This window comes from Oratosquilla oratoria, chromosome 8 (genome assembly GCF_046742065.1).
Source record: "Oratosquilla oratoria isolate Oo_2021 chromosome 8, ASM4674206v1, whole genome shotgun sequence".
Classification (NCBI taxonomy): domain Eukaryota; kingdom Metazoa; phylum Arthropoda; class Malacostraca; order Stomatopoda; family Squillidae; genus Oratosquilla; species Oratosquilla oratoria.
Window position 1 is genome coordinate 43,668,604 of NC_134784.1, and position 12,083 is coordinate 43,680,686.

Here is a 12,083-nt window from a genome sequence, read left to right on the forward strand (position 1 = left end):
CGGAAGAGAGGGTCTCAAAAAGAGAAATGCGCGCAAAATTGAAGGAAGAAAAGCCAAAAAGATACGAGAAGCACGAGAATTGCGGGTGTTAAAGAGAGAGGAGAAGGCCCAAAAGATACGAGAAGCCCGAGAACTGCGGGAGTTCAAAAGAGAAGAAAAGGCCCAAAAGATATAAGAAGCGTGAGAACTGCGGGCCGAAAAAAGGAAGAGACGTGAGGCGTTTAAGAAAGTGAAAGCTTTCCTGCGATTTGGAGAGACTCCTCAGGATTTTTCAGAGGAAGAGAAAAATGTTCTTGACAAGATGAGAAAAGAACGATCCGAACGTCATTTGAAGGAGCCAGATCCCGACCCGCGAGAAACTGTGAGGGAGGAGTTGCTTGGGTTTCTTAGGGAAAACTCTGTTCAAACTTTTCCGTATCACATCGGCCAATTGGGGGATTTCAAATGTAAAGTCTGTTCAGCTTTGCTGTGGAAACGAGAAAACAAAACAATCTGTTGCAACTTGGGTCAAACTCCTTTATTGTTGCCCTCAGATATTAAGGATGGGACAATAAGAGAGCTCTACGAAGGTAAAACCGTTCTCTCTGAAAGATTTTTGAAACACATCGCTGGTTTCAATTTAGTGTTTTCTTTCACATCTTTTGCGACTTCGTGTAAGCTGGAAAGCGCAGGGGAAAAGGCACTGTGTTACAAAATTCAGGGACGAGTGTACCACAGACTAGGCTCACTGAAGCCCGAGTTGCTAAAAAAAAGGGGGGGTCTTTGACTGCGAAAGACATGCATTTTGATCATGACAGTAATTCTGAGAAAAACCCGTTTTGAAGGAAGAATAGTTCTTTCTTGAATCTTTGTTTCTACCACGAGAAAGATCAGCAGATTAAACTTCGCACTCTGGTGGTTCAACATTTTTCAAAGTCAGGAAATGGCAAGGGGAAAATGAACGAAACGGAGAAGAGACGAGTTAGGGAGGAAAAGGTTCTTTCAGAGAACGAGAAGATTATCACACACTTTTACGAATACATGGCAAAACATAACGCGTGTCTGTCAGGGATGTTGAAAGAGCTAGAGACGGCTATACAGCTCATGGAAGCTCACGTCAAGATATATGGCAAATTACCCCAGGTGTCTATTACGTTGAAAGCCGCTGAGAATCTAACAACCCGTGAACATAAAGGAGTCTACCACCTTCCCACTTCTTCGCAGGTGGGAGCCATCGTTAATTTGGGCCCCTCAAGAGACCCATTGGAAATAGTGATAGGTTCCCCAAAGGAAGATTCAAAATTTAGTCTCAGACTTATGAGTCACACCAACTTCTTCTACGATGTTTTTCAGTACCCTCTCCTGTTTCCCAATGGAGACGTCGGTCATTCTTGCACTATGAAAAAGCAACGCAAAGCAGACATCTGTTGTTCAAAACATGTTCCTGCAACATACAGTAGGCTAAGCCCTTGCATGTACTACGCCTCTCTTTACATGGAAAGAGAAGGTGTTTTCAATTATGTGACTAAAGGGGCCCGTCTTTTCCAACAATTTGTTGTGGATAATTACGTGAAAGTTGAGTCTGACAGGTTGTCTTTCATCGAACACAATTAACAGGAGTTGCGGAAAGAGCGCGCTGATATTCTTATAGGGGACGGGGATAACTGAAAGGCGGGTCAACGGGTGATTATCCTTGCTTCATTTGTTGTGGGCCCAAGATACATGAAAGTGCGGCAGCAAGACGCCTTGGCTTTTGTGTCGTCTTACGGGTCTCCAGACTTTTTTATCACCTTTACAATGAATCCTCATTGGGAAGAGTTGAAGCAAGCCGTGGAGGCTGTCAGTTGTGACACCTCCCGGATGTATGACCGCCCTGACTTTGTTAGTCGGATTTTCAAGTTGAAAGTGGACAGCCTGATGGACGATCTGACAATTAAAAACGTGTTTGGGCGCGTTAAGTGTGACGCCTATGGGGAAGGGCCAGGTTCAAAACTAGAGTTCTGTTTAAGAAATATTATTTCCTTCAAAAAAATAAGGATACAAATAAACAATGATCGAAAAATAGAAGTCGCCAAAACTAGCCAAAAATACAATGTCCGTAACACGTAAATTCACAGAACATAAAAGGCTAGTATTGCCAGGACACGTAAATATACAAGTGTCGATCAAATATCGACAATCAATAACAATCAAAAATAGTCTTAAAAACAATAAGTGGTAAGGTCGAGAAATATCGACCATCAGAATGGAAAGTCCTACGTAATAATTTACGTAAAGAAAATAACAAAGTCGAGAAAATTCTACGACTAAGTCCGACAAAATGGACACGAGCAATGAGGCTCCGATAAGCAGAGTCCACAAAGATTCGAGAATAGAAAAAATAATCTAAGTCCGCCTGACCGTTACAAGCAATGACATATATATAGACTCTTCTCCGTCAGATCCGGAGAGTTGCCAAGTATCGCTAGACGCGACGAGTAACAAGTGTGTTTAGGAATATTTCCAAGTACATACACGGATATTCTTTACATCAATGAATAGATAATAATATTTGATAAAGTTACCTTGTCAATCTTAGATAAGCAGAAACCTTAATAGTTTTTATATGAATATCTATACGTACGTAAATGTAAGTTAGGGACGCAGTTGCCACAAAATTGTTTCACACGCAAATTTCTTTAGCGCGCGCTTAAGCTAGCATGCCCACAACGGCGTTTACGGCGTCAGAAAACGACGAAAATATGCAATTACTTTAATCTTACGTAAATCAAATCCTAAGATTGACAAGATAGATCCGCAAGGTAATACACATACATAAATTCATATGCAAAGTATGGAATAGTTTGTCAAAGCACAAAAAGGAACGAAATACAATCCGATGAATAGAAATCATCACTTTAAGAGTCTTCAGACGTGAATACACCTCACGTAGGCACAGAACTTTCTCACCGGCGTCCGAAGATTAAGAGAATATGTAATTTCTCTTATCTTACGTAAATCAACTCGTAAGATTGACAAGAGAGATCCACAAGACAATAGACATACATAAATCTATATGTAATGTATAGAATTTGGTTAACAGTGTACAAAAGGAATGGAATACATCATATAAATATAATTCATCACTTTAACAGTACTCTTACAGTTGATTATCGAGAAGTCCACCAAGCCTACCGTGGGAACGGCTAGCATAGTCCGAGTTACACATACGTACATGCGCGCATGTGCGTCTGAATGAAATCTTCACTACGACGAGTCTGTAGTCGTAACTTAAGGCACACCTACTGAGTGTTGAGTGGCAGAAAAGAGGTCTCCCTCTTGTTCATATCCTTCTTTGGATGGAGCGCCACGGTACTGCCGATTTCGTCTCTAGGGTGATATCAGCTGAGATACCTGACAAAAATAAAGAGCCGCGTTTATATGAGATTGTGACAACGAACATGATACACGGCCCATGTAGAGGCTTCGACGAGTCCCAACTATGTTGTCAAGGAAAGTACGGTTCCAAATCATTGTGTGGAAAGGGTTTTCCGAAAGTGTGCAGGGGTGACATGTACTTTGGGAACAACGGGTACCCTCTGTATCGAAGGAGAGCAGCAGGTGAAGGAGGCCACTCTTTCGAGAAAAAAGTAAAGGGAGAGAAAATCAAAGTTGACAATTCATGGATTGTCCCCTACAGCCCGTACCTATGTTTAAAGTATAACGCGCACATAAATGTTGAGTGCTCAAATTCTATAAAGTGCATAGCCTACGTTACAAAGTACGTCAACAAAGGATGTGACCGCATTCTGTTTTCGAAAACGAAAGAAGGGGAAGATGTTAATGAAGTGAGAAAATTCCAGGAGGCAAGATTCGTCAATGCGAATGAAGCGTCGTGGAAGATTTTCAAATTTGCGATTCACAGAAGTCACCCCCCTGTGGCAACTCTTGATTTGCATCTAGAAGGAGAGAACGTGGTATTTTTCAAGGAGAACGCGTCTAAGGAAGAGATCGATAGAAAAACCTCTAAAGACACTCATTTGACAGCTTTCTTCAAACTGTGTGCGCGAAACGAATTTGCAGCAGGCCTATATTATAATCAGCTTCCCAACCACTTTGTTTTTAATAACACTAGCAGTGTCTGGGAAGAAAGAAAGACGACAGCATCTTCTCTGGGAAGGATACGTGCTGTCACAAATAAAACTGTCGAGCTCTTCTATTTGAGACTACTTTTAACACACGTAAAGGGGCCTACGTCTTACGAGGATCTTCGGACATTTGAAGGGGTGATCTACCCCTCTTACAGAGAAGCCGTTAAAGCGATGGGACTCCTAAACGACGAAGAAACTTGGAATAAAACTATATTGGAAAGCATCAACCACACTAATGACCGCAATCAGTTGCGAGCTACTTATGCGAGCATGCTGGTGTTTTCGGAATTAGAGGATCAGTCAAGTATCTGGGAAGAGACCAAAGATTTGTTCGCCAGTGACTTCCTGCAGCACCAAAAAGCGACAGAATACAACGTTGAAATTTACCTTGACACTCTAGACGATATCCAGGAACATGTGTGGAACTGCGGAGGGGGCTCTAACACCCAATATGGGCTACCACTTTCAAGATGTGGCGAGAAAACATCAAACAGCATACGCCGAGAAAAGGCCTATAACAAAGAGAAGTCGACAGAAGAGGTAAAGGAGAAGTCTCTTCTTCTGAACAGCAAACAGAGACTCTGTTACGATACTGTGCTATTTCGCATCGAGAACGCCCAAAAGTACAGTCACAATGGGATATTTCTGGATGCTCCAGGTGGGACGGGAAAGTCTTTCGTGCTCAACATTTTACTGGATACTGTTCGTTCCCAGGGAAAAATTGCCTTGGCTGTCGCTTCATCGGGTATCGCCTCTACTGTTTTGCATGGAGGAAGAACTGCACATAACATGTTCAAGATCCCGTTAATGGATTACAACGAAGTGTGCGCCTGTAGCACCAAGAAAAACTCAGAGTTGGCGAAGCTCCTATCAATGACGTCTCTAATAGTCTGGGATGAAGTTGTGATGGCAAACAAGAACACGTTAGCTGCTCTTGATGTTTCCCTTCGGGACATTTTGGGTGTTCCAGGAAGGTTTATGGGGGGGGGGATAGTCTTTGTCTGTGCGGGAGATTTTCGTCAAATCCTCCCAGTTATAAGAGGGAGAGGAATGAATGATGAGCTCGAATACTGTATAAAGTCCGGTTATTTCTGGGACGAACTTTTAAAGTTGGAACTAACACGTAACGTGAAACTCAAGGCAGATGACGCAGAGAACAAGATATTTGCGAAAAATCTATTGGCTCTGGGGAGAGGGGAGAGTGGACCCGTAAAACTTCCCGAGAAGTTTGGGATTGTCGTTGAGACCCGTAAAGAGTTAGTGGACAAAGTCTATGATAATTACAAAGGATTACAAAGGCGGAGCATGCCGACAGGAGACCTTTTGATCCATATCTAGGTCGGATGCGAAAAAAAAATCATATTAATAATAAAATAATAAATAGAAACTATGATAATGTAAATAACAAATAAAATACATAAATAAATGCATAGGTATAGTTAAATAATAAACAAACAGGTAAATAGTAAATAATAATAAATTGACATATACATACATACATACATATACCAAGGCTTTTTCCCCCTTACAAGGGAGGTAGCCAAAAAGGGAAAGGCATAAAAACACTCCCACCCATTTCATCCCTACATACACTCCACACCCCTCCCACCCTCCCTCTCATCTGAGCACCTCCTGGATGACGGGTCATCCCTGCACCCTGCCCACCGCCCTGGGTCAGAAGCAGTGTCGCAAGACACAGCACATCCACAGCAAGGCCGCTTCATTTAATCGGCGACCCCCCCCCTCTCCGTCCCCCCTTGCATATAAGGAGAGGACGGGGAGAAAATCCCTTCGGGCTGCGTCAAAATTTACTCACACATACTACCCCACCCCCCACCCCCCTGCCCATTCCTCCTCATGCAATCACAACATCATCCATATACAACCATTCTCCACTCACCTCTGTCTTCCGTCCTCTCCCTTCCTTCCTCAACAGACATTCCCCTCTTCCCCAAAGCCCCCTTCACCCCATCCATCCACCTCATCCTAGGACGTCCCCTCATGTTCACTCCCTCCACATCTGCCTTCCATACCTCTTTTACTAGTCTTTCTTCACTCATTCTTTCCATGTGTCCAAACCATCCTAATATTCTTTCATCAACCCTATCTCCCAAATCCTTTTTCACCCCTGTTCTCCTCCTCACCTCCTCATTTCTCACTCTATCCAGCCTAGTAACCCCCACCATACTTCTCAGACACCTCATCTCAAACACATTCAAACTCCTTCTCTCTTCTTCTCTTATGTTCCACGTTTCTGCCCCATACAGTGCTGTTAGCACAATCACTCCTTCATACAGTCTCCTCTTCGCATCCATTCCCAAATGTCTATTCCTCATTACACTCTTTAATCCACCAAGGCATTTACTCGCTTCTCTCAATCTACATTCTACCTCCACCTTCACTCCACCTTTTCCTGCTACACTTGCACCCAAGTATCTAAAACTATCCACTTCCTCCAGTCGCTCTCCCTTAATGTTCACTTCCAGTCTACTGCCACTTTCACCCCTTGTACATCTCATCACCTTACTTTTACCTACATTTATCTTTAGCTTTCTTCTATCACATACTCTCCCAAACTCTGCCACCAGCTTCCTCAATCCCTCCTCTGACCCTGCCACAAGCGCATATAACTAATAATAAATGAAAATCAGACAGACAAATGATAACAAAACAAAAACAAATAATGTAAGATAAATTATAATCATTACAGCATCTTACTTAGGTATTTATCTAAATGATTCTTAAAGCTTCGAACTGAACTACATTGCACTACCTGTGCAGGAAGTTTATTCCATTCATTAACTACACGGTTAGCAAAGTTGTTTCTACCTACTTCCAAATTGAATCTATTTCCGGACAGCTTGAGACCATTGTTTCTTGTCTGATTCTCATTCAATGTAAAAATTTGGTCACTTTTGATGTTGTCAATTCCCTTTAGAATTTTAAAGACCTGTATCAAGTCACTTCTGAGTCTACGCTTTTTTTAGGGAAAACAGATTCATATGTTTTAGTCGATTTTCGTATGATTTATTTTTTATATTTGGAATCAGTTTTGTGGCTCGCCGTTGTACTTTTTCCAGTCTGTCAATGTCTTTAATGAGATTCGGTGACCATACGGAAACAGCATATTCCAAATGTGGACGAACTAACGATTTATATAGCTTGTTAATGAGTGATAGACTTTTGAAATCAAAAGATCGCGCAATCAGTCCTAGAATCTTATTTGCTTTCTCAGAGGCTGAAATACACTGCTTGGGTGATTTGAGGTCGTTACTGATAATTACGCCGAGATCTTTTTCACTATCCACTTTTGTTAACGAATTTCCAAATAACTTGTAATCGTACTTACTGTTATTTTTACCTATGTGCATTACCTTGCATTTACTTGTGTTAAATTTCATTAGCCACTTTTCAGACCATTGCTGTAATATATCTAAATCTTCTTGAATATCTAATTGGTTTGAGTGATCATTTGCCACTCCGCACAGTTTTGTATCATCAGCAAATTTGGAAACAGTAGATTTTAGTCCATGGTCTATATCATTTATATATACTATGAATAGAAGTGGCCCAAGAACGGAACCCTGAGGAACTCCACTTGCAACACTTTTCCATCCAGAAGTTTTTCCATTTAAAACAACTCTCTGTTTTTGACCATTCAACCAATTACTAGTCCAACCTAATAGGCTACCACTTATTCCATGCAAAGCTAATTTAGTAAGTAGTCTTTCGTGTGGGACGGTATCAAAAGCTTTTGCAAAGTCTAGATATATCAAATCTATATTGTTTCTTTTGTCATAATTCGAGATAACTGTGTTGTAGAATTCGAGTAAGTTAGTCACGCAAGAACGTTTCCGTCTGAAACCATGCTGGCTATCATTTATCAAACGGTTACTTTCTAAATGATGTTCGATAGCATCTCTGATGATAGCTTCCATTATTTTTCCTACGATTGAAGTCAAACTTATAGGCCTATAGTTATTTTGTTTCTTTTTGTCATTTTTTTTTAATATGGGAGTAACATTAGCTAGCTTCCATTCTCTTGGGACATCTCCGGATATGATGGATTTCTTGAAAATAATTTCTAATGGAACAACAATCTCATTTTTCATTTCTTTTAAGATTCTTGGATGCCAACCGTCAGGCCCTGGTGTTTTATTAACTTTGAGTTTATCTATACACCTTTTAATTTTTTCTTTTGTTATATTTACTGTAGTGAGTAAGTTTACCCTAGACTTTTCACAGGTTTCAGTTTGGAATTCACCTTGAGGTGTTTTGTTTACGAATACCGAGCTAAAATAATTGTTTAAGATATTACACATTCCTTCATTTGGATATTCAAGTTGACCGTCAGCAGATAATAGTGGACCAATGTGATTCCTAACAACCTTTTTATCTTTAATGTAACTATAGAATTCTTTGGATTCTCTTTGGATTTATCAGCGATGTTCATTTCGTATTGTCGTTTTCTTTTTCTTGTCTTTTTTAAGACAAATCACCTGGATGCTTCATATTTCGAGAAGAGGGCTATCATTTCCCCCACAAACGATGATGTCGACAGGATAAACTTGATGGTCTACGATAAGTCTGAAGAACCAGAGAAAGTGTATATGAGTGTTGACACTGCAATGGAAGAAGTAACGGACATTCAGACATCGGTTTTCAATGCCATAACGAGCCCCTCTCTCCCTCTTCACATGTTGAGACTGAAAGTAGGAAGTGTCCTCATGTTTATGAGGAATATATGCCCTCCCAATTTGTGTAATGGGTCCAGAATAATAGTGACTAATCTTCAAAAAACTATCATAGTCGGAAAGATCTTAGGCGGTACACACAGGGGTGAACAGGTTTTACTCCCGAGAATTACTCTGGAGTCTACTGATACCACTATACCATTCAGGCGGAAACAATTCCCTGTTAAGCTTAGTTATGCGATGACGATAAACAAATCTCAGAGGCAGACATTTGATAGGATGAAACTACCACGCAATTGCGTGTATAAAGAACATTTCGTTGAGAGTCTTTCAGAAGAAGATAAACCTCCTGAAGCGGTCGTAGTTTCTGACAACCAAGAAGTTGCTTTGGCCGAAGAAGAGCCTGACCAAAGTATTGTACACGATCTCAGCAGAGGAAGCCGTAGATATGTTGCTGCCCGCGTCGTACGATCTGTGCTACGAAAGAGAAGAAGAGGTCGACCCTGCCTCCAGTTTCTCTACCTCTATCAAGGAGGAGTTGGAAGAGAAAATCGAGGAAGTTAACCAAAAAATATGAGGTCAAAAAGATGCTAAAAGAGAACAGAGATACCACCACTGAGAGCAACAAGAGGTGCAGCGACGACGACGAGGGAGAATCTTCTCCTACTAAGAAGTAGTGCCGGCGGCTTTAAGTTGAAGAAGTTAAAGATGACTAATAAAACACATGATTTTATCACTCATATTTTATTTTGACCTTTTACAAATGTATAGCAAGAGGGCGTAGCCCTAGGGCGCAAGCGAGCAGCGCCGCAGGCCAAGCACCCACGGCGTAGCCGTGGCTGGCGCAGACAGGTGCTTGTGTATATAAAAACATATTTATTAGTTCCTTACTATTTATTTGTTTAGTTATTTATATTTTGTTATTTCTATGTCTAGCCAGTTAGGTAGTTTTGGTTTGCTTTGTTTGTTTACGCTATTCGACTATTTAAACCAATGTTTATCATACGGTACATTTCCTCTGATTCAGTCTGTTGCAGCACAATTCTGTTCACCTCCATGGCCCTTCTGTTGCAAAAGGGCTTATTGCCTATTTCAATTAACCTTTCTGTAGCTGGTAGATCTTTTTCTTTTATTCTTAGCCATCTAATTAATTTCATTTTTTTCATTGAAGGGGGAAACGCCAGCCACTTATGCATCGCAGATAAGGACTACGACTATCTGAACGATTGCAGTTGGCCTTGTATGGATGTTATGTCTACCGCCAGCTGAAGGTAGCTCCCACCGTTTAAGGATTAAAATTGGTGGACATAAACTTGGAATGGCCCCAAAAATAAAATATGTCAATACACAGATGAAGATCAAGTTTATGTGTTTTGAATTGCAATAGGCTAAGTAATAGATGCAGGCAAAAGGGAAGGTGGTCACACTGCTATCCAAAGAATGTCTTTTTATATCAAGTAATATATGTTATTCCTTACTTTTGAGACGTTTCATAATCAAATTTAATTTAATTTGCATCATTTCCTTCTTTTCCTTCTTCAAGTGAAATACTTATGTCACATTTTTTCCCAATCTAACACCACCTCAATTCGATCTGGGTAGCAATTTTTTTTCATCTCCGTGCTACTCATTTAGTAGCGAAGGGGTTATGATATATTTCGATTAACAGTTTTCATGTAGATTAGCACTTTCCTTTTTGTTCTGGTTGTTGACAAGTTATCTTATTCATCTCTGCCATACCCTCTCCTAAACAAAATACTAAGATAAACCAAAGCCAACAAATTTAGATTGTCACACATAATTGAAAAAATAATAATAGCCGCACGAAATTATGCAAGTGCACCAGACCAATCAACACCACATGTGTGTCCTGCACACGACCCTATGTAACCTGACACCATCCTGAACGCGTGATGTTCAGATTTTCCCCCCCTGGGCGTCTTGGACTCCCCCGGTACACCACTCTGTACACTCAGTCTACGAGACAACAGGGACCCAATAAGCGGGATCTCCTTGGGGTGCCATATTCAAACCTAAATATAATCTGAATATATGACTTCGTAATTAATGATAACACAATCGTTACGGCATTTTTGTTAATCCCCTGTGTAGTGGCTTCTCCTAAGGCGGAGTGACTACAAGGAACTTCGTTTTGGTTCTTATACCTGACACCAACGTAATGTCGTATTCATATGTATACGAACGTACAGTAGGTCCTCATCAACAGAAGCACATACACATGTACAAATACACACATAGATATACAAAAACACACACACACTCACACACACACGCGCGCGCACACACACACGCGCGCGCTTACACACACACACACACACACTCACACACACACACACACACACACACACACACACACACACACACACACACACACACACACACACACACATGCACACACACACACACGCGCACACACACACACACAATCATCAACACAAACCCATACATTTGCAAACACACTCACACACGAAATTAAGTCTTTTTTCATTTAACCAGCCAGTGATTTATGCTTAAATTTTTCACCTTATTTACTTGGAAAAAATTATTAAACACCTCACTCATATTTCTGATGACCCGCTGGACTGAAATTATATGGTAGACCCGTAATAAATTCATATAACTGTAATGCTTCAGAATCACCATATACGTAGATGCTTCTGGTATTTTAGCGTTGCTCCTTGGAAGATCATGGGGTAGCAATTCTCTTAAGTCACGTTGAATGATTACTATTCCGGTCCCATGACCCCACACCCCTGTATCAATTTTGAATCTAGAATATTCTGTATTAATTTGTGTTGTTCTCGTGCTGATATAGAAAATGTCACGTTGAACACCAGACACCGTCAAATATTTCCCTTTCACTAAAGTGTCTCAAAGTCCATTCTTCAAACTGTCAAACGTTCATGCATAAACAGAAACTTTAGGACCCTTGTTTCTCCCATTATCTTCTTGGGGTTTGGACCGACATTTGTTATTTCTTCGTCTATCTTTACCCACTGATGGGGAGTGTCGTTGACTTATCTCTCAATATGCCTTCATTATTTATTTGTACTTTTGTACAGGAAGTTTACCCATTCTGGCACTTTTCTTTTTTTCATCCCCTCTAACTCTCTCTTAACTTACATTCGTACAACTCCAAGGAATGTTTTCTGCTCTAATAGTTCTTAACACGAATAAAGTACATGGCTGATGGAGACTCATTATTGTTCAGAAAATTGTGCTACTGTGATGAGGCAGATTGTTTAAGCTCCAGATTTCA

At 40.7% G+C, this 12,083-nt stretch overlaps 1 protein-coding gene across 1 annotated transcript; it reads left to right on the forward strand.

Moving 5' to 3' along the window:
- Positions 1-1,701: 1,701 nt before the first annotated feature.
- LOC143027365 (uncharacterized) lies at positions 1,702-10,190 on the forward strand. The gene is made up of 4 exons (XM_076188646.1): positions 1,702-1,937; positions 3,353-5,365; positions 9,010-9,215; positions 10,069-10,190. Exons 1-4 carry the CDS (start codon positions 1,702-1,704, stop codon positions 10,188-10,190), a joined length of 2,577 nt encoding a protein of 858 aa, XP_076044761.1.
- Positions 10,191-12,083: the final 1,893 nt, after the last annotated feature.